Source organism: Callorhinchus milii, unplaced genomic scaffold (assembly GCF_018977255.1).
Source record: "Callorhinchus milii isolate IMCB2004 unplaced genomic scaffold, IMCB_Cmil_1.0 Scaffold6, whole genome shotgun sequence".
Taxonomy (NCBI): Eukaryota; Metazoa; Chordata; class Chondrichthyes; order Chimaeriformes; family Callorhinchidae; genus Callorhinchus; species Callorhinchus milii.
The window spans coordinates 4,215,479-4,239,368 of NW_024704747.1; the positions used below are offsets into that span (position 1 = coordinate 4,215,479).

The 23,890-nt window shown below is 45.9% G+C and overlaps 1 protein-coding gene across 2 annotated transcripts in view; it reads right to left on the bottom strand.

Annotated features, from left to right (window-relative positions):
- Positions 1-2,731: 2,731 nt before the first annotated feature.
- lypd6b (LY6/PLAUR domain containing 6B) overlaps positions 2,732-23,890 on the bottom strand; it is a 37,753-nt gene continuing 16,594 nt past the window's right edge. For both annotated transcript variants that reach the window (XM_007896343.2, XM_007896344.2), the window contains exons 2-5: positions 5,458-5,615; positions 4,567-4,665; positions 3,991-4,121; positions 2,732-3,125 (exon numbers count right to left, since the gene is read on the bottom strand). In XM_007896343.2, coding sequence (XP_007894534.1) covers positions 2,952-3,125; positions 3,991-4,121; positions 4,567-4,665; positions 5,458-5,572 — 519 coding nt within the window. In that variant the 5' untranslated portion in view covers positions 5,573-5,615 and the 3' untranslated portion in view covers positions 2,732-2,951. The remainder of the gene's footprint in view (positions 3,126-3,990; positions 4,122-4,566; positions 4,666-5,457; positions 5,616-23,890) is intronic.

Sequence of the window (23,890 nt, forward strand, 5' to 3'; positions counted from 1 at the left end):
CGAGAAGAAAGGTATAATTGGCAGACCAGGCTTGCACTGTGCACGCACACTGTAATTGCTACTCTGATTTGTCACTGAGAGAGAGAGAGAAAGAGAGAGACACCCTGGTCATTCATTTCATGGCTATTTGTGTAACACAGCAAATAGCTCTGCGTGCCATCACAACAACTGATTACATGTGTATAGCGCCATTCATGTCAGGAGGACGTCCCAAGGTTCTGGACAGTCAGGGATTCGCACCCGAGCTGGTGGTTGGGATCAGGAGGGGCGGAGGGCGAGGTGGGTAGGGGTAGGAGGGTGACCGAAGGCACAGTCGAAGAGGAGGCTCTTGAGATTGATCTTGAAAGAGGCATGGGAGAGGGCGAGGCAGAGGGGCCATGGGATTCAGTTCCAGAGGCTGGGGGCAGAGAGGCTGAAGGTCCTGCCCGCCAATGGTAGGGTGGCCAAGGTGGGGGACATGAAGCAGGCCGGAGGTTGTTTTGGACAAAAGGGGCCCTTAAGACCAATTAATCTCATCCATCCAGAATACACCACCTGTCCACAGTGCTCCCATCACAGCATCAACACTACTACTAATAATAATAATCCTTGCATTTGTTATAGCATCTCAGCACATCGTTGAGACGTCTCAAAGAGCTTCACAAAATATACTGTAAAGTGTATATTTTGTGGACTGCATTTTTTAAAAAATCTTAAATGAGTCTTAGAAGCGGTCTCTCCTATCCTGGCTTCTCCGATCAGTTTGTGGACGTGTCAACTCTCGACCAGAATTGTTTCCTCTCTTTTGCCAAGTTCAGGGCGAAAACTTTTATTTGAAGTTCACTCTGGGAGGGGGTTGAGTGTGAGAGAAGGGGGGGGAGCTCTCGGCAAACTCCGATCGTTGGGCGAAGGTGGGGGAGAAGAGAGGAGGTTCTGTCTAATACCTCCAGAAAGGAGCTGTCAAGAGCAGTAAGGCCAGAGACACCAGCTGCTGACCCCATCTCTCTCCCATTTTAACCTAGTGTTTCTGTGGACCCATCATCACACATTGTAACGTTCCTCTCTTCCTCCTGTGCAGTGCAAACACCGCACAAATTCTCTCTCTCTTTCTCTGCCAACCCCTATCCACATAAGAACATAAGAATTGCGAGACGAAAGAAGACCAAGGGTAATCTAGTTCCGATCAGGTCCATACAGGAAACTGATCAGATAATTCGGGGATAATTCATTTTTTGACCTCCCTCCACAGGAAACTTTTCAGTCCCATTTACCCCATAACCTCCATAGCTGAATGCTGTTTTTAATTGGACTTCTTTACGCAGCGAAGCTTGCCGCATAATGGAGGTGACCGCCATCGAAGGGAGCAAGAGTCTAGTTCTCAAACAATGGGTTAGCAAACTGGTGGCAAAAAAAAAGGTCCATATGTTATAAAAATGATACAAAGCATTTTGACTTCATTTTACAAAGAGATACCAAGACATTTTGGCTTATTTGCTTCAATAATTATGGTGGTAGGGAATCTGCAACATTTTGTATGATTTATTGATGGCTATCGGAATTTGATAAGGATCTCATCAAACCTATTACATATCGTTGCAGATTTCATCTCTCAATTCCCATCAGTTAACGTGTTTTTTGCGTTTTGCTTGACTGCAATTCTCTGCTCATTTAGAGCCATTTGCATTTATGTGGCTTGCAGCACATTATATTCCCAGCTTATCCAATGCAATCTACATTTATATAGCGCCTTTCACAGGAGGACAAGATCTCAAAGTGCTTTACACAGCTGTCTGGCCAACGGAGCTGGAGAGGAGCTTTATGCTGCCTTGGGTTAGATGGCAGGGTTTGGGGCTCTCAGAGCATGCCGTCAAATAAATCTAATCGTTTCATTTCATATGGCACATTTTATACCAGGAGTGTCGGCTCCCTCCGCTCAGCAGGCTGTGGCTTGCTCCACCATTGGTGGCCGGGCCTTCAGCCTCTCTGCCCCCACCCGATGGAACTCCATCCCACAATCCCTTTGCCTCGCTCCCTCCCTTGCCTCCTTCAAGACGCGTCTCAAAACCCTCCTCTTCGAACGAGCCTTCGGCTACCCCTCCTACCCCTCTCCTCCCCGCCCTACCCCGCCCCGATCCCAACCCCCAGCTCAGATCCAATTCCTTGACCTTCAGGCACCTTGGGACATCCTCCCGACGTGAAAGGCGCTGTACAAACATAATTTGTAATGTAGTGTATTTCAACGCACATCGCAGGGTACCCTGGACAATGCAGTCACTGGGTGATTTGCAATGGATTGGGTCGAAGGGGTTCTTTATCTGAATCTCTGAGATCACAGTAATACAATAGACACAGAACGGTCTAAACGAGGTGTTTTGATGGGAGAGTTGAGCATTACAGAGAGGTTAGTGGATGAACCTGATCTGGTGGTAAGTCTGGGAAGCGCTGGGTTAAAAGTTGAGCAGTCTGATGTCTATTCCCTGTGTAGTGCCACAGCTGTTTCGGATGAGCTCTCCCAATGCAAAATATCTCATATAATCTCCGAGAGGAAGCTGTAGAACGAGGTTGTCCATTTGACTCGACGGCTGGGCTCAGCAGTGCAACGTAACAGGATTTCTCTGCCTCGGGATCAGTCGTGAGTCCGCAACTCGTGACATCAGGGCGTAAAGTGATGCCTCTCTTTCCCACTCTCTCTTCTCGCCCGTCATTTCAAGCGTTCAGGTATTTCCCCCCCCCCCCCCCCCAGTTGAGGCCACTTTTTCCTCCAAGTCCATGGTTGTCCACGTGGCTGGCAACGATAACAACTTGCATTTACCCAGGGCCCTCCACGTGCGCAGGGCAGAGTCTCGGAGTGCTTAACAGCTGCGGAGCCTGACCCCCGTGCTGGGGGTGTGGGGAAGTGGGGGAGGGAGAGGTGACCGTGAGCACGGTCTTTAAAGAGTCCAACGACGCTGAGTGAGAGCCCAATTGCAGCATCATAGCAGCTGAGAGAGTAGCACCACTGTAGCCAGGGTTTCCGCCAGGCTAGTCTTTCTGCCGTCGGCCGCAGAGGAGAATCGGTGAGGCCGCTTTGCAGCAAACACTGCGTTGGTGTGGTTTGTTGGCACGTCAACATTGCAGATCATTCCTTCGCAACAGGAAACGCACTCCTGAAACACAAGCAAAATGCCTCAACGCCCCACTCATGTTCCGCTGTTGCACGTTGATGGATGGCTGCTGTGCTCGCCCATAAATGAAGCATTCACCTGCTCACAATGCCTAAATTCCCAGCTTTATTTATTGCCCTTTACTATTAATCCCACTTTCCAGCTCCTTCACCCCGTGTCCCTCAATATTTTTATTTAAACCGATCAGGTGCTCAGCCAATTCCCTTCGGAATGATTCTGTTGACCCGACCTCAATAACAAGCTTCACTCCGTATAGTGCCAAAGTTACAGCCAAACCTCCGTGGGTCCTTTCAAACAAATTAAGGTAAAATATACACCACTATTCATATCCTGGGGGCAAAATGAATCCCGCAAGATAGATAACAAATCAGTATCTTATTAGCTATACTGCAGGAGTCCTATGTCATATTGGTTAGAGCACTCGTCTTGCAAACGAGAGGACCTGGGTTCGATTCCTGGGCAGACCAAGACCTTAGCCAAGTTTCCTTACTCCACACATCTCTGTTTACCTAGCAGTAAGTAGGAACCTGGTTGTTAGTCGATTGGCGGATTGTTTTCCGGAGGTAGTAATTGCTCCAAAAAAATTATTTGGTGGGACTCAATCTACGATCACTTGTGGGACGCTGCTGTGTGCAATTGGCTGCTACAAAATATATAGTCACTTGACTTTACAGTATATGCTGTGAAGGGCTTTGAGACGTCTCAACGACGTGATAAGGCGCTGTATTAAAAGCAAGGATTGTTATTGCAAATAAATGTACTGGTAACTTGTATCAATTAACCTCAACAGGTCTTTTTTTTTGTGCCGCTGTGTAAAGCAGAAGTATTGCTTTGCTCAGATACTTACAGTAAACCCAAATTCCCTCACGTGCCTGCATCCGACCAAATGACATTCCTCCCTGGAAACGCACCTTTTGGTGACAGATTTACTTCGCCCGTGGCCTGTAAATCTGTAGATTGTAAGGCAATACTCTGCATCTGTGCCATAAAGAGACAAAAATAAAGATTTTGCACTATTTGGCCGTTTCGGAATTCAATTCGAAGCCTAACACGAAAACCAATACTTCTCGAAGTTTCTCAGCAACTTGCTTTTCATTACCGTGTTCACAATTACGAGGGGTTTCGATAGAGTAAATAGAGAGAAATTGTTTCCTCTGGCGGGTGGGTCGGTAACCAGAGGACACAGGTAATTGGCAAACGAACCAGAGGGGAGATGAGGAGAATATTTTTGTTATCCAGCAGTAGGTGGTCAGTCGATTGGCTTTCCTGTGTGTGGAACACTGCTGTTGCCTTTCACCCAAAAAATAAAGTCAATTCACTTTACAGTATATTCCATGAAGCCCTTTGAGACGTCTGTATCAGGCGCTATATCAAATTCAAGGAAAAATCCAAGGAGTATTATAAGAAGCTATAAAACACTCACGTTGAGGGCACCATCTATCCTCTGCCCATCTGTTGCAGTTATAATTATCAGGAGCGCCATCGCAGGTAAAGCACTTGAAGCTGTTCGGAAAAGGAGTCGCTGTGGGGGGAGGGAGGGGGAAAGTGGGGCGGGGGGGGTAAGGGAAAAAAATAAAGTGAGAGACTGAAACTGAAGGAGATTGGAAGAATGAGCTGCTCAATGCAGCCAAAAGATATAGTGATCACTGTAAGAAACTCACCAGCTACTCAATAAATCATGGATTGTGCACCGTGGCAGAATTACCTACCCAATAACACACACGTTAGATGAATCTAATGTGTAATTTCACTCCAGAAATTCCTTTACTAACAGAGCACAGGCTACAACGCTTCCATGTAGGAAGCTGCTGAATTCACTAACAGTATACTACCCCTTTGTTGGCTATAAACCTCTCAGGCTGAGGGCACCGTCTACTCTCTGTCCATCTGTTGATCATTCACTTTGTGGCTGTCTGGGGGACATTGCCACAAAACGCACGGTCACTGCACTTTGCAGTGTATCCCGTGAAGCTCTTTGAGACATCCTTTCGACGTGAAAGGAGCTACACCAAATGCAAGGATTGTCGTTATCCTGAAGACTTCACATTGGGTGAAATAAGGTGAGAAGCAAGTAAAGTAAGAAGCGATTATCCCCAGTGCATGATTTTCAACCAATTTCTCTTGTGAGTGGGGGGGGGGGGGGGGGGGTGGGGGGGGCAGGGAAATGGAAATCAAAGATATTGCTGATGCTACGTCAACATCCACATCCAAATCACTGACTGTCCAGCGCCTTGGGACGTCCTCCCGACGTGAAAGGCAGGACACAAATGTACTGTATTATACTGTATGTCTCCTGAAAGTCCAATTTACTTACGGGACATCGGTGGCTTCACGTTATGGAAATTGACATTTCTGGTAAACACACCGTCCGCGAGAACGAGCAGGAGCTGGAAGAGGACCCCTCTTGTCGGCTGGTGGAGTAGGTGCATCGTAACCCGGTTTCCCTCCGAGATTTAGCACCAGCAGCATCGACTACAACAAAACAAACATTACACTTCAACGTGGAAACCACCAATTCGGGCCGACAGATATTATCACAAGCACGTACATATCCATCTATCTCGGTTTCCATCAGCCACGCTCTCAGCCACTGCACCCCAAAACTCTGGAACACTCTCCCTCAATCTCTCCGCCTCGCATCCTCCTCCTTCTGAGACACAAAGTTGTGGGTTCAAGCCTCAGTTCAGGAATTTGAGCTCATACGGTCCAATGCAATGCTGGTGGAGGTGCCGTCCTTCGGACCAGACGTTTAAAGACGAGATTCCCATCTGCCTGTTCAAGATGCCACGGCACTAATCGAAAGGAAAAAGGAAGTTTCTCCCTGGCTCCTGGCCAACAGTTTCCCCCCCCCCCCCCCCGCCAACTAAAATCATTCAACCAAATAGTTCACTTCCTGGTTATGGGACTTTGCTCCGTTCACCTACAAACACACAGTCATTAGAGAAAGTCTGTGAAACCCTTTGAGACGTTTCAACCATGTGATAAGCCGCTGTAATCAAATGCAAGGATTATTATTTTGTTGTGAAACTCGTTTAACTCAGTCCTTAAAAAAGTCTTCCAAATGAATTTTCAATAATTATAGGTAATATGAGAATACACATATGTATATATATATAATACAGAGACACATATTGCTTGTATCTTCCCCTTCCTTACCTGTGGAGCTATTTCCTTTGTAAAGTTTACCATTCACTGGGGACGCCAGAAGATTATCTGTTCTGTAGAAGGATTCTGTAAATGCTGTTCTGTAAGGGATTAATAAAGGGTTTGTAGCAGCCCAGACTGACTCATCACCTCCTCCCATGTAGGAAAAAAAACATTTCGTCCTTCAATCCACGACTATTTGTGGGACACTTATGTCAGGCCGACAGACATTAGGGTGAAACTCAGCAGCCAACTGTCCCCCAAACATCCATGGAGTCACTGACTGATTTTATTTTGGGGATTGTTGGCCAGGAAACTCCCTTCACTTTTCGAGTAGTGCCATGGGATCTTTAACGTCCATGTGGACAGGCAGACTGGGTCTTGTTTCAATGTCTCATCCAAAGGACGACAACTCCGATCGTGCAACCACCAGGCTGGATGTTCTCAGGTTGTCTCTTTAATGACAGTGACACCCAGTAACCGGTCTCTCTGTACGTGCACAGGCTCAGAACACATTCGCTTCGGTTAGAGGGAGCAAGAAGTATAAATTAGGTTTCCTGTCTCTTAAAAGTCGTTTTAAGCTGTTGTGGGACAGGTGCAAACTGCCTGCAGCGTTCTCCTGCAAAATACACAGTCACTATACTTTGCAATATATTGCAGTACAACTGGTGCAGCGTTTTGTACTTGTTTCCACTAAAGACAGGAGACGAGGAGATAGAATTTCGTCCATGTATGGGCACTCAGGAAATCTTTCCTTTCAGCACAAGGTTATGTGATAAATCGGATGAGAGCTCAGATGCCTGTAAGGATTTTTCCGTGACTTTGGTTATCATATGCAACGATGCAGTGAAAACAATTGTGCAACTGTGGCCCTTACAGGTCATAATCCATAGGAAAAAAATTTAGACAACCCATACATCAATCTGTCACCACGTGTTTGAGTACCAGCTACCAGCAGTCTCAATTCATCTTTAAGAGTCTTGCTTCACAGATAACGCCAGACTGCAAAGCGATTTAGGGATTACAGAAGTGGAACACCAAAAACTATCAAGCCATATGTAGACTTGGTAGCATATATTATAGCAATACTTGCAATTTAATGTAACGCTAATGTCAAAACATCTAAAAGCACTTAACGGGAAATTACTGTCAAGTCGAGTGACGATATTTGGAGATATAACAGTTTGCACACAGAACGCCGTGAAATGAATCGAGATGGGAGCTCGGTTTAATCTCAGCCGAAGTATGGCACCTCCGACCACACTACGCTCCCCCCCAGTACTGCATTTCGCATTTCGAATAGCGCCATTGGATCCGTAACATCCACCTGAACGGGCAGACGGGGCCAGGGTTTAACATCTCATCTGAAGGACGGACAGCAGTTCTGACAATACTGCACCGGAGCATCAGCCTGGACCGTGAGCTTAAAGACCCTGTCAAACAAATGCTTGAACCAAACAAATGGTCAACTCGGAACACAATAATAGTTCCACTTGTACATTTGTACAGATGCGCTCTTCCAGCCACGTCACCCCGAAGTTTGGGAACTTTCTCCCCCAATCCCCACCGCCTTGCCCCCTCCTTCCCCTATTTTACATCACGACTGAAGACCTTCCTCGTGCTTTGATCATCTCCGCACTCCCCCCCACCCCCACCTGGCTCGGCATCAGGCTCCTCCACTGTTAAGTGCTCCGAGACGCTGCCCCTTGTGAAGGGCGCTACATAAATACAAAGCCAGTCAGGAACCTCGGGGTTCTGTTCGACCCTGAGCTGTCCTTTCTCCCTCATATCCGCGCCACAACTGGCACCGCCTTCCATCATCTCCGGAACATCGCCAGACTATGGCACTACCTCACCCCTCACGCTGCTTACTCTGGTCCACGCCTTTATCACCTCAAGGCTGGACTATGGGAACTCTCTCCTCGTCGGCCTTCCCGGTACCTCCCTCCACACTGCAGGTCATTCAGAACTCTGCAGTTCGTGTACTGTCCCGCACCAGACACCGCGACCACATCACTCCCACCCTCGCTCGCCTCCACTGGCTCCCCATCCCCCAGAGGATTGATTTCAAGATCCTCATCCTCACCTACAAGGCCATTCACTGCCTCGCTCCCTCCTACCTCTCCGACCTACTATCCCCCTACCTACCTGCCCGTACCCTCCGTTCCTCTGGCTCCGGTCTGCTCCACATCCCCCGCCCCAACCGCCCTACCATCGGTGGCCGGGCCTTCAGCCTCTCAGCCCCGAGGCTCTGGAACTCTATCCCCCAGTGCCTTCGCCGCTTCCTCCCTTTCCTCCTTCAAGGCCGGTCTCAAGACCTTTCTCTTTGACCGAGCCTTCAGCTCCCCTCTCGACTCTCTACCCCCTCCTCGCTCCCTCCCTCCCCTCCCCTCACCCTGACCATCCCCCCCTCCTCGCTCCCTCACTTCCCTCCCCTCACCCTGACCATTTCCCCCCCCAATGCTCGGGTCCTGACCCAACTGTACAGCGCCTTGGGACGTCCTCCCGACGTGAAAGGCGCTCTATAAATGGAATCTTGTTGTTGATGTTGCTGTTCTATACCAGAATGATGGAGAACCTAACAAAGAGGGTTTGGCTTGTTTTGAGCTCGATTCCTCATGCTGTCGTGTGGCAGTCGTTCGTTATTGCTTCAATGTCATTTCAATTGACGTTGAGAAAATATCTGACAGGCAAACACATCAAAGTAATTAAAGCTTAAAAGTTTTCGATTGGATGCATCATTCAGCACGTAAAGAAATCTGGGTGTGGGGGGGGGAAGAGATTGTGCTGTGGGTAACAAAAAAAAATCGGCGAGACCTCAAATCCGTAAATAATTCCTGCTTTTATTTGAAGCTAAACCCTGGATTAACACACAAACCCTGAGCGTGACAGTAGATGACAGCTTGTTTATTCATGTTTAAAAACCCTCTCGCCTTTCGTTCAGCGATGAGGCATCTCATTGTTGCTACGGTTACCAGCAAAGAAAAACAACCTACCTGCCTCCCATTGCTTAACCCCTCCCTGTGCAAAGCTGCTGATGGCAAAATTGCATTGACTAATTTGTAAGTTCGTGCCAAGCCCTCCTGAGTGGAGTGATCTGCACACGGCACAAACCCGCTCTACTTTTATACTGCGTCGGGTACATGAAAAACACAGCCATGGCACAGAAGCTGAACAAGAGGTGGGCAACCGACAAGAGGAGTCCTGCAGCGTGTTGGTTGGAGCGCTCGCCTCGCAAGCGAGAGGTACCCGGGTTCGATTCCCGGGCAGGGGCGAACCCTTAGGCAAGTTTCTTTACTCCACGCGCCTCTGCTGACTCAGCTTGTAAGTAGGAACCCGGGACGTGTGGAGTAAGAGGGTGAAGGTCTTTATAGTTAAACTGATTCAAATGATATTTTCCCCACAACAACCACCACCACCACCATTTATACATAGCAGGAACCCGCCTCGGAGCATTAACCCACTCATTGGTTTGAAAGAATCATATTTGGGGAAGGGAGGGGGAAGGTAAAGGAGTCGTAGACACTTTTGAAGGCGACAGATGAAACATCAGAACAAATGTGATTGATTGTCCCTTTCAAGCTGCTTATCGTTCCACTGAGATTCGGGGGATTAATGGGAATGTTTAGGGCAGGATAGCAATCTGGGACCGAGGTAATGAAGTCTGTCTGTGGAGCAGTGTCTGCCATCCGTTTGACAGCTCCACGCAAACTAACAGGATATCCCAATCAGCGACGCTAATCAACATTCCTCAACTCACAGAGGCTGGCTAACCTGCCTTTTCTGAGCCATCAACGTGCCCGTCAACAATGCCTTAAAACAGGGCTTTACACAAACACTGCTGCACAATCCGGCCTTCTGAGTGAAGGCATTACATTTCACAGTTCCATGCGAAACCGCTCACTCCTTTTATACAGTACTGGTATTCTTTCAGATGATAAATGATGATCAGATGTTCTAAGGGTCCTACGTGCAATCTTTCATAACTCAAACTCAATCTCGGCTTTTATAATAAGAGGCCACGGTGTGGAAGGACGTCTCGCACGGGGGGGGAGGGGGGGACTTGGGTGGAAAAGGCTCACAACAATAATAATAATTATCCTTGCATTTGATGTAGCGCCTTATCATGTCGCTGAGATGCCTCAAGGGATTCACAGAATACAATGTAAAGCATAGTTAGCGTACTTTGTGGGCGAAATGAGGCAATGAATTGCGCACAGCAGTGTCCTACAATCAGTCATGGATTGAGTGACCAAATCTTTTTTTTAGGGATTATTAACACCGGAAAGCGATCCGCCAATCGACTTACGACCGACCGGGTTCCTTCCTACTTACTGCTGAGTAAACAGTGGCGTGTGGAGTAAGGAAACTTGTCTCACCAATCAGGTGTAAAAATAGAGAGTTCTGTCAATAGAATTCAACTACATTTTAAACTTTCAAAATTAAATTGGACTAAATTTAATTGGCCCATTTAAGTTAGAAGGAGACGAAATGAGCCAAAGAACCTTTTTTTTATATCCAAACCTCTCCAGTGATCTCATCCTTCCAGAGTTATCAGCCCTTCCATCAGCGTCACATATTATTTAATTGTCGGATCGCTTTCCAGAGGTAATAATACGCCCCCAAAAAATAAATAAATAAATAAAATGGGTCACTCACTTCATGGCTGTTTGTGGGGACGCTGCTGTGCGCAATTAGCTGCCGCGTTTCGCCCACAAAATACACAGTCAATCCACTTTACAGTATAATCTGTGAAACACTTTGAGGCACCTCAACAATGTGATAAGGTGCTATACTAAACGCAAGGATTATTATGATTATTATTATTATTATTATCATATCCTAAGCCACTCAGGACAGAAAAGTTTTCACAATTAACGAAACACTTTAGCCAGAAAGTATAGATGAGTTAGAAGATGGTATTATTAGTTACAGATTTGATCATAGGTGAAATAATGAAGATAAACCAGAGAAAATTCCAGTTCGAAGGGCTTAAAGACAACATTTGATGATTAATATTTTATTAGATACATCTTTACTGTCAAAAACACATTGTAAAGTGTAGCAACTTGTACTTAGAGTCAAAAGTGGCAGCCAATTTGCACACTTTAATCTCCCATACACAGCCATGAAGTGAATGTGACCCATTTTATCTGGAGGATTGTTGGCCAGGACACCAGGAGAAACTCCCTTCTCTGTTCAAACAGTGCCAACACCCATCTGAGCAGGCAGACGGGATCCATAATAATAATAATTATCCTTGCAGTTGATGTAGTGCCTTATCATGTCTTCTGGACGCCTCAAAGCGCTTCACAGAATATACCGTACCACAATGTGGATTGACTGTATTTTGTGGGCAAAACGCGGCAGTCAATTGCGCACAGCAGCGTCCCACAAACAGTCGTGAATTGAGTGACCAAATTTTGCCTTTTTTAAAGGGATTATTATCCCCTCCAACTGACTAACAGAGGCGTGTGAAGTAAGGAAAGTTGCCCAACGTTTCACCCGGGCTGGGAATTGAACCCAAGTCCTCTCGCTTGCGAGGCGAGTGCTCTAATCACTGAGCTACAGGAACTTAGTTTATCATCACAACCAAAGAATAGCATCTCCATCAATAATGCTACTCCTTCCCCCCCACCCCACTGATACCACACGTAATGATAAACTCAGTACCTTCCCTTCCCCCCCAGATGCGATGATAAACTCATTGTCAACTTAAGTTATGATCTCACAGTCTCAGCATGGGACTTGAATTATCAACTTTCTGACTCAGACGAGAATGCTACGAGCTTTTTTTTTTAAATCGTTAGGTGCCCACCATCAGCAGTCGGGCCGTCAGCCTTTCCCTGAACGCGTCCCTTGGAACCCCCACCTCACAGTCTCTTCGCCTCGGCCCCTCCCTTGCCTCCTTCAAGGCCCGTCTCAAGACCTTCTTCTTCGACCGCACCTGGGGTCACCCTGCATCCCCTACCCCGACCCTCCCTGCCATCCATCCCTCCTGATCCCAACCCACAGCTCGGGTGCCAATCCCTGACTGTCCAGCGCCTTGGGACGTCCTCCTGACGTGAAATGCGCTTTGTAAACATCATTTGTCGCCGTTCTTTATTTTGCACCAATATTTGAAACAGTTGTGTAAATCGGGTTTGGGATCCCTGGTCTGTTTTGAGTTAGCTGATCTCGGTGGGATGTAATAATTAGCCCCAGTCCCTCGAGCTCAGGCTGAGTACAGCAGAAAGACTACTGACACACAAGAGTCCCTTTGATTCTGATGGGATAGAAACATGATCGGATGCTGCAGTACAGCACAATCTGCAGCACAGATGTATCACAACAGTCGGACACCAGGGGGAAGCAGAAACATTGCAGAAAGTGACAGGTGCCCAGAACTCTTTGACGTTGCGTCCCAACAGGACCGACCGACCGACCGACTTCAGGAGAGAAGCGGGGAAGTAATGAACCTGCAAGGGTGTTGCCAGCGATGAGTGGACACGGGCATCAAGAAAGATTCCAGTGGAGTCCTGTAGCTCAGTGGTTAGAGCGCTCGCCTCGCAAGCGAGAGACCCGGGTTCGATTCCCAGCAGGGCGAAACCTTGGGCAAGTTTCCTTACTCCACACGCCTGATAATAATCCCTCAAGAAAAGAAAGCAATAACATCTGGTCACTCGATCCACGACACCGCTGTGCGCAAATTGGCTGCCGCGTTTCGCCCACGAATATACAGTCAATTCACTTTACAGTCTATTTCGTGAAGCGCTTTGAGACGTCTATATCAAACGCAAGGATTATTATTATTATTTATTATCATTCGACAGGTTGAGGGTTTGCTCTCCAGGGTTGAATTGATTGAGAGGGGACGCAATACTGATGATCCTTACACTCAATACAGCGCCTTATCATGTCTTCGAGACGGCTCAAAGCGCTTCACGGGATATACTGTAAAGCGGAGTGACTGCGTATTTTGTGGGCTAAATGCGCACAGCACAATTGCACACAGCAACGTCCCGCAAACAGCCGTGAAACAAATGACCAACTTTATTTGGGGGGGGATTGTTGGCCAGGAAACCGGGAGAAACTCCCTTCACTTTTCAAACAGTGGACGGGATCTTTAATATCCACCTGAACAGGCAGACGGGACCTCTGTTTAGCGTCTTATCCGAAGGACAGCACTTCCGACAATGCAACACATCCCCAGCGCTGCACTGGAGGGTCAGCTTAGACCACGTGATTCCAAGTCCCGCCGTGGGGCTCGAACCCACACCCTTCCGACTCAAAGGCGAGAGCTCTACCACTGCGCCTGGCTGACGCACAAGCCCTTACACCCAGAAAGCGTTCCGCCAATCGACCAACAACCGGGTTCGTACTTACTGCTAGATAGACGGAGGCGTGTGGAGTAAGGAAACTTGCCTAAGGAAACCAAAGCAAAATGTCTGTGACAGATAGTTACAGGCACAGCACCTGCATTCACAACCCGCTACTACCAATTCCCCCCTGCCATCGTCGAGCAATTTAAAAGGTTTAATGGCCCCAAATAAAAAGACGAGCCTTACAAATGCAGGGAGAGGCTTCCTCTTGGCTTCATTGTGTTTTGTCACACCATGCGGGCGTTATTCCAAGTGCTAATTCCGTCCTATTCAAATGCAGGCTCCTGGTTTGCGGTAGGCACAGGACTGTGAAACCATTCCCTCACAATCGCAGAGGAAGCACCCTGCTTTTCCCAGCCCCTCGAGAATACATACATTCCCCCCACGCCACCCCACCCCCCGCCTGCTGTAAAACAATACAGGCCAGTGTGCGACTTGGAAGTATCTACAGCACTTACCCTGGTGCCCATCACACTTCTGCAGGGACAGAGAGAGCGAGGAGAGAGAGAGAGAGAGAGAGAGAGAGAGAGAGGGAGAGACTTTGGCAGAGTTTGAGAGACATATTGGAAATTGCACTCATGTTTCTGATGAGCCAAAGTTCTTTCCAACCCGCCCTGACGTTGTTATAACCAGTGATGGGTTTCCAAAAGCAGTTTTCGGATGGACTTATTGAAGAAAAAGACTCAATTCTGCGTTACCTGATCGGTCCCCCGGTCGAGACGTTAAACCGAGGTTCTGCGCAGGCCTGTTTAGGTGCACGTCACAAGACCTTGCGGCGCTATTCGAAAAAGAGAAGGGAGTTTCTCTTTCCCGGTGTCCTGGCCGACAATCCCCCAAATAAAAGTCGGTCACTCGCTCCGTGGCTGCTTGCGAAACATCGCTGCGCCAAACTGGCTGCCGGGTTTCGACCACAAAAGAAACAGTCACGCCATCTTACAGTAAATCATGTGAAGCGTTTTGAGGCGTCTCGTTGATGTGATAAGGCGCTATATTACATGATTATTATTAATCTTCTACTAGATCATGGCTGATCTGTACCTCAACTCCAATTACCCGCCCTTGCCCCCTATCCCTCGATACCCTGCCCTAGCAAATATCTATCCATCCACCTGAGTCTTGTCAATTTGAATGGATCCAACATCCACTGCCTTCTGGGGGAGAGAGTTCCAGATTTCCACCACCCTTTGCGTGAACAAAAGGTTCCTGACTTCACTCCGAAATGTCCTGACTCTACAAGAACCGGCAATAGAACTGTGTTGAAGCACACTGCGTTATAATGTCAACGGTCACACAACCAGTCAACAACAACAACAAGATTACACTTGTATAGCGCATTTCGCGTCGGGAGGACGTCCCAAGGCGCTGGACGGTGTACAGCATTTCAGACCCGAGCTGCGGTCGGGAGAGGGGAAGAGGGAGGAGGGGAAGGGGGTTGACCGATGGCATGGTCAAATCGTGCCCCATTATAAGGTCTGTTAGGATTTCATTAGTTCCTTAAGACGTCTCAAAGTGCTTCACCTTAGGATTTTGCTGTAAAGCGTGGTGACTGTGCATTTGTAGGCAAACGTGGCAGCCAATTCGCAGTTGGTCCAGGATATCAGGAGAAACTCCCCTCTATTTTTGAACAGCCACGGGAATCATTAATGACCCACCCTGAACAGGGCACAGGCGGAGGCCTTGGTTTGATGTCTCATCCCTAGGACGGCACCTCCAACAGTGTGAGCATTCCCCCCATCTCTTGACAGACCGCAAACTCGCTCCAGGTTTGGCATTTGAGGGAACAACCCAGAAAACAAGAGAAAAAATGTAGACAATGCTTCTTTTCACTGGAACCTGCTTCCCCCAATCAAGAGGCAATTAGGGTCTGTTGAGAGAGCTCTTCCTGAAGCAGTGGTATATATCATGAGTTTGGTTTTGACAGGCCTGTGCAAAAGAGACACTGGATATGCACAAGAGGGATATCTACTTAAAGGTTTTATTGCAGTTTCCAAGGAATCGTTCCTCTTTCCCCCTTAGGGATTGTGATGCCTGGAACTGATAAGATGGGGTATTCGGGTCTAGCGCCCCCTAGTGCCAGGAAATGGTAGTTGAGTTACCAGGACATGTGTAGGGGGAGGGGGCAGGAGCTGGTTGAGGCCAGAAAGCCTTGTGTGAGTCTTTCTTTGAAAAATAAAAGTGTTTGATGCTGTGATGGGAAGATGGTAGGGTGGGTATTCTGGAAGGTCGAGATCCAAATCGTCCAAAGGGCCTTCTTCATCCAAACCAATCTGAACGGTAGAGCCAAACCAATCTGAACGGTAGATCGCCAGCCTGGCTCAGTGGTAGCACTCTCGCCTCGAGAGTCAGAAGGTTGTGGGGTCAAATCCCACGTTGGGACTTGAAGTCATATGGTCTAAAATGACATTCCAATACAGTGGCTGAGGGGGAGGTGTGTGTTGCATTGTCAGAGGTGCCGTCCTTCGGATGAGGTGTTAAACCAAGGTCCCATCTACCTGTCCAAGTTGACGTTAAAGATCCCGTGACATTATTCAAAAAGAGAAGGGAGTTTCTCCTGGTGTCCTGGTGTCCAATCCCCCAAATAAAATTGATCACTTTTCATGGCCTTCTGTGGGACATTGTTGTGTGCAATTGTGCTGCCGGGTTTGCCTACGAATACAATCACTCCAGTACACAGTAATTCCTGTGAAGCATTTTGAGACGTCCTTCTGACGCGATAAGGTGCTATAGCAAATGCAAGGATTATTATTATTATTATAATTATGATATTATAAGGCAGGTCAGGCCCAAACACCTGCCCCCTTTGCCTCCTGCCTCACATTGGGGAGCAATCGTTTTGCCCACAAAATGTACAGTCAATTCAGTTTACAGTATATTCTGTGAAGCGCTTTGAGACGTCACAAAGACATGATAATGAAGTGTAAGGATTATTATTATAATAATCGGCTTCCTCTCAGAACCAGGGCTCACACACGACTGATGGCCAAAAGAACAAGTGCCAGAGGTTAGTAGTTACCTGTGTAATTATACCTCATTAGAAGTGGGGGGAATAAAAAGGGGGAAAAAAAATCACGCGCTTTAAGCAGAAAGGAAAAGGGAGAATGATTGAAAAGGAAAAAAAGTAAGACCTCACATCCAGCGAGGCACAAATTTCTCCGACACCCTTTTCAAACCACCAGCATCCTCCAGTATTTCAGTTTATATTATTATTTTATTATTATTGAGTTACCAAAGGAGCCACCGAGGACGTATACAGTCAGTCACACTGAGCTGTACGCCACAACTCGATTACACTGCTGTCTGTCCTTGCGATGCGATCCGATTTTTCCTATCGACCGTATAATGTTTTCATCCTGTTTTCCTGATCCGCGGGTGGAAAAGTATCAAAGCCATTTTCCTGGGATTCCCAGCGCGCTCTCAGTCACTCGCGTGCTGCGGGAAAGGTATTAAGCTCGGGAGTGGTGGGAAGGGAAGAAGCGAGGCAGAGGTATTCCAGCTCCCACAGTAATTGTACCAATTAGAAGCTCCTTGTGACGTTTACAATCTCTTAATCCTACAGAAACGGGAAATCCAAGGAACCCTTCGCTGGGTCAGTATCAGATGCCAGAAGCCAAGCATAAACGGGTTCACTGAACCCTACATAATACGGCAAATTATGCCGAACGAGTAACCTTACATTACATGGCTCAAACACACATGCGCTCAATAGCTCAATTACACGTATATTAAGTGTGGTTACAATCGAGAGGCTGTATTCACGTTCAGCAACCTTTGAGTGTTGAGCGCACAGACTTGTGCAGAGTAACTTTATGTGAAATGAGACAATTACACCGGAGACTGAGAATTGACTGAAGGGAAAGAAAATTTGTAATTAAATAGTCCTGATATTTGACAGACTCTAACATATACAACTATCCATCCAGCTGAGATGGGTGGGTGAGGGGATGTGAAGTCGGGAACACATGGTTCAGATCATTACAAAGCACTGCTTTAATTAATCACTCGTTTGGATGAAACCACAATTTGCAAATATTCAGCTTCAGAAACGTTCAGAATGTGTTTTTTTTTAAAAAAAAGTTAATTAACGTAAGCGGCGTCACATTGTTCGAAGTGAAAACTGATAATCTCAATAAGGTTCTTTTCGGAGAAACATTCCGTTTACATTTCTTCATTCCTACCCACCAGTAATAATTGCAAGCCCAAGCTATAATTTCAACCAAAATATACATTTTTTTCTCTCTCTCTCCTATCTGACTGATACTCGGCAAGTTTGTATAACGTTTGTTACATCAAAGCTGTCAAAATCTCAAGTTTAAACACACTCCTCAACACCTGTCCAGCAGTCAGTGCGTTCAGCAGAGCTTCTGAGCTGCGCGCAATTGGCTGCCGTGTTTCACCCACAAAATATACAGTCAATTCACTTTACAGTATATTCTGTGAAGCGCTTTGAGAGTCTCGAAGACGTGATAAGGCGCTGCATCAAATGCAAGGATTATTATTTATAAAATACTCACTTGCAGTAATGACAATAATCCCTGCATTTGATACAGCGCCTTATCACGTCGTTGAGACATTTCAAAGCACTTCACAGAATATACTGTAAAGTGTGCATTTGTGGATTTTTGTGGGCGAAAACCAAGAAGAATCAAATGGGCAATTCAGTTTCGCAAAGCGTAGCTTCAGAAGGCAAGCCCTGTGAAGTATTTTGAGACGTGGATGACACGATAAGGTGCTATATCAAAGGCAAGGATTATTATGACGATGATAACGTCTTTTGCAAGGTTTACAGAATGATCTTACGTGGTTTATTTGCTGCTCTTAAAAAAGACAGCAGAAAAACTGATTGATTGAATTTTCCTTTCTCTTGTTTTACAACGAACAAAAGCATCAGCAACTACAACTTGCATTTATATAGTGCAACCTCACGGAAGGCAGTGCCCCAGAGCCTAAGCATTGGAAATCATAGATGTTTGGTCATTTTCAATCCACGACTGTTTGTGGGACATTGCTGTGCGCAATTGGCTGCCGCGTTCGCCCACAAATATACAGTCAATTCACTTTACAGTGTGTTCTGTGAAGCGCTTTGGGACGTCCTCCCGACGTGAAAAGCGCTATATTAAATGCGAGGATTATTATTATTATGTACCTCTGTGTCCCGGCACCGTAGGAGAGACAAGAAGAAAGCTTGCTCTGCACTGTCTGTCCAAACCCCCAAATCAGAGAAAGCGCTGGGTTAAATGCAGAGTAAAGCTCCCTCTCGACTGTCATCAACACTACCAGGTCAGTGGCATCATAGGTTAGAGGCAGAGCAAATCTTCCTGCAAAGCTATTCCAGCTTAATGTGCAATATTCAAAAGTAGTTTCACTACATCTTTCAACAACTATAAAATGGAGCGATGGGATAGGTTATCGATGCAGAGACAAATGCTCCAAGGCGCTTCACCTCATGAAGAGCACTATGTAAATACAAGCTGCTCTTCTCATTTCTAGTAGATTCGAAAACGCAATCCTTGCCGTTTTTAAAAGGAAAATAGATCTTTCAGTTTTGCTGGTGGTATACAGTTGAAATGCAGTTTATATTTTTGCTGTATTGAACTGCTGTCCAAATTAAGATTGAACTGTCCGAAAGTTCTGCACGATTTTAAGTGTTAAAGCGACAGATTTAAGGAATCTCTGGTTCCTGTGAGGTTGTAGAAAGATCACCCCTTAGTTCACCTGTTCAGTTCCTTTCCGTCCGTTACAACTGCCCTCTGTGTGTTCGTCAAAGCTACAACAGTACCAACTTCTACGGACGCCTAACCGTTAAAGGAAAACTCACTTGCAGCAAGATTCAAGCTGGCAATTCGGTCTCACAGAATAGTCCTGCTTCCAGGAAGCACCCAATGTTTAATAATCATTTATAATCAATATTACTATTGTTATTACCGCAACAATTATTGTTAAAGATCAGGTGCTTCCCGGAAGCAGTCCAGGCTTTATATAAAAAGGTGAAGAATAGTGAGTTTAGCAAGGAAATACTTAAGGGTGGCAATTTCTCCTGGAACTACACTTGTGTCATGAAACAGTGCCATCAACAGAGGAGAAAATTAGAGACTGGCGAAGGGATCAACATAGAGCATCGGTATAAGATTTTAAGGCTCTGGTTGGGGACAAATTCCATTTTATTCTATATATTGAATGTATTCTGTTTACGTATCATTTCAGACAGCGCGGAGTTTGGTGAATTGTTGAATCCAGTCTTAACTTTAGAACTGGTTTCACAGAGTGTTTATAAGAGTAACAATAATAATTCCTGCGCTCGATTGTAGCATTTTTCACATCTTAGGATTTAACCGCGGAGTGCGACAACTGTACTTTGTAGGCGAAAGCGACAGTCAATTTTGCGCTCAATGTTAATTTGAAAAATGTAAGTTTCCAAATTAAGAATTTGCTCAAATTGTGGGTGCGCTAAAATACTTGGTTAAAAGAGTGAATGGAGGCCCAGGTGGAATTTCCCCAGCGGGACGTCCTGACAAGTTAGAGAGAGTAAGACTGAAGCACTTTCTTACATGGCCAAACATGTAAGTGGAGAGAATTTCCACACGAGTCAAGAGTTACTCTGTTAACAGCATTTTAGAGCCCGAAGAATTAGGTCAATCCTTCGCTACACCTCTAAATTTTGAAGCATATTTTTCTGTAACCTTTCCTTTAAGAATTACAGAAAACCGACTTCAAGGGCAAGACTAAAACTCGACAATTTGCTAAGTTCAGCCGATAAATATAAGAAGAATCCTGGCCTTTGATAGAGGGCTGTTTATCGCGTTGTTTAGACATTTCAAAGCGCTTCACAGGATGTCCTGCGAAGTGAGTTGACTGTATACTTTGTGGGCGAAATGCGGCAGCCAATTGCGCACAGCAGCGTCCCCACAAACAGCCGTGGATTGCGTGACCCTACTATTCCTGTTTTTTTATTGATTTGAAGGCATTAATAATCCCAGAAAGTGATCCGCCAATCGACAAACAACCGGGTTCCTACTTACTGCTGAGTAAACAGAGACGTGTGGAGGAAGGAAACTTGCCTTAGGTATCGTCCTGCTCGGAAATCGAACCTGGGTCCTCTCGCTTGCGAGGCGAGTGCTCTAACCACTATACTACAGGACCCAACCTGTTCTGAAATGCTATGTCGATAGAGTAAACTTAGGCCAATGTGGAATTTCTCCCCTGCAATACTTAATATTCTTCATTCTCAGAGTTTAAACCACTGCCCTGTGCTGTCGAAATCAATACGCACAGTTAATATTAAAAACACATTGGGTGTGTTGCTGTGACATCCTGTCATTACTTATCTCTGCTCAGCAGTGAGCACCGCAGATGTTTATTGGCCGAAGAGACTATTTATCAGGAATTAAGATCTCGAAACCATACCTTAGGCAAACATCAACCTTCCCGCAGACAACCGCCTGTTTTTAAACAATTCTATTCTCAAAATAAAAGCTCTTTATTCGCCGGGTGGAAAAACAAACATTGGTTTCAAAAAGCATTTGATATGAATGGTTTGCGCCCATGATTTTCCACTATAAAAAGGCAGAGAGCGTTTGGTACGGAAATGCATTCAAGTCACTGTGATATTTAGTCACTGCGTATTTTGTAGGTGAGCATGATGTACCAATAATAATCCTTCCATTTGACGTAGCTCCTTCACAGGATTCACTGTAACCTTGTATTTTGTAGGTAAAAGCAGCAGCCTAATACAGCCATGAAGCGGATGAACAATCTTATGTGGAGGATTGCTGGCCAGGACACCAGGAGAAACTCCCTTCTCTTTTCGACGAGTGCTATGGGACCTTTAATGTCTGAAGGGACCTCAATTTAACCTCTCACCCAAAGGATGGCATCTCCAACCTCCAACCGTGCAACACACACACACACACACACACCTCCCACTGGAGCATCAGCTGAGAATAGGAATAATTAATACAAGCTCCAATACTTGCCATTCACGTTGGAAGATGTCCAACACAACAGGGAGACAAAATGGCAATCGGCTTGATAGTTTATTTCAACATGTCTTTGCCTTTGTAGAGGTGGCAGAAAAATAATCCTTGGACAGTGCTGTTCTTGAGTTATAATGCTGCGGAGCCCTGTGGCGTGTTTGTTAGAGCACTCGCCTTGCAAGCGAGAGGACCCGGGTTCGATTCCCAGGCAGGTAAACCGTTTAGCAAGTTTCCCTACCCCACACACCTCGGTTTACTCAGCAGTACATAGGAACCCAGTTGCTAGTCACTTGGCCGATCGCATTCTGGGGCAATAATCCTGGGGTAATAATCTTAAACATATTGATTGGTTTCCATTTGTGTCAGATATTTAGATATGTGAGGGAAATAGGAAGCGTGGTTGGGGAAAATGTATATGGAGAGAATATAGTATATTGTAATAAATTGGTCACTCAATCCACGGCTGTTCGTGGGACGCTGCTGTACGCAATTGGCTGCCGTGTTTTGCCCACAAATATACAATCAATTCACTTCACAGTATATTCTGTGAAGCGCTTTGAAACATCTCGAAGACGTGATAAGGCGCTATGTCAAATGCAAGGATTATTATTATATATAGGTGGGCCAAATGCCTGTTTCCTTGATTCTATGTAACAATGTGCTGTTAGTGACAGTAACAGCTTAAATCATGATTCAATATCATCTCCCAACCCTCTAGCTCGCCAGAAAGGAGATCAATAACCCAGTGAAATCGACTCTGAATGTTGTCTCGCTCAAGTCACTACAAAACTGAAAATAAATCAATACAGTAATAATCCATACAGTATTATTGTATCAAGCCGAAACTAAACATGCAGTAAAGTGATCCAAAGCTTGAAGGGAAAACGGTTCCAGGTTGTCACTTCTCTAGTAGGTGTGTGGGGTTAACTTTCACTAACCTGCACTATGATCGGCATATAAATTTCAAGCCAGGAATGTTAGAACTGGCTCCGATTGGGATCACCGCACGCACATAATACAGAGACCCTATTAAAAGCTCCAAGTGTTACGCAGTAAGTGACTGGAATTTGGGGCAGAAGGTTTATCATTACAACAAGAACGAGGGGCAAGGCTCGTAGCAGTTAGACATTAACGTTGCATGCTCTATTCCCACAACTGGAGACTTAATTATAATAATAATACTTGCATTTGATATAGCGCCTTATCCTGTCTCAAAACGCTTCACAGAATATTTAATAATAATCCTTGCATTTGAGTTCTTCACAAAATATACTGTAAAGTGAATTCACTGTATATTTTGTCGGCGAAACCCAGCAGGCAAATGCGCACAGCAGTGCCCGACATACAGTCGTGGATTGAGTGACCAAATTATAATTCAATTTTTTTTAAAAAAAAGGGATTATTGCCCCCGGAAAGCGATGCGCCCATCAACTAACAGCGGGGTTCCTGTTTACTGCTAGGTAAACAGCGGCATGTGGAATAAGGAAATTGAACGTTTCGCCCTGCTCAGGAATAGAATCCAGGTCCTCTCGCTTGCGGAGCGAGGGCTCTAACCATTAAACTACAGGATTCCTCCACTAACCTACAGGCTTAGTCTTCACAACAACAGCAAATTACATTTGTATAGCGCCTTTCACGTCGGGAGGACGTCCCAAAGTGTTGGACAGTCAAGGATGAGCACCTGATGTGAGATCGGGAAGTCAGCAATGTTTTTTTTAAAAGGCTTTTTCCTTCAATAAAGTGCTTTGTATGAACCCCACCCCCAGACTGAAAACGCAGCTCACTTTGGTTTATTACAGCTCACAAAAAGCTCAGGTATCAGGCCTGCAATGCCAACTGAACTGGCACCTATCCAGACATTGTAAAAGGATACTGATGGTAGTACAGTATTTCTTCTCAACCTACAGTACTCAAAACGCTGTTACTATAAGGGGACCCAAATCCTACAGCTGTGTGCTTTACCCAAACTTTGTTTCGCCCACAAAGCATACAGTCAATTGACTTAACAGTATATTCTCTGAAGTGCTTTGAGACGTCTCAACAACGCAATAAGACCCTATAACATGAAAGGATTATTATTATATTGAATGCAAGGATTATTATTAATATTAATATTGTTATTAAACTCCCTCCAAGTTAAACCCCGTAATGCCACCTCACCTCCCGTCAGGACCTGGAAGCTCACGTCAGGACCTGGAAGTTTGCGGACTTACGAATCCACGGGTTCCCTTCGCCGCGAATCACCGTGGGAAGAATGCACAATAAAAACCTT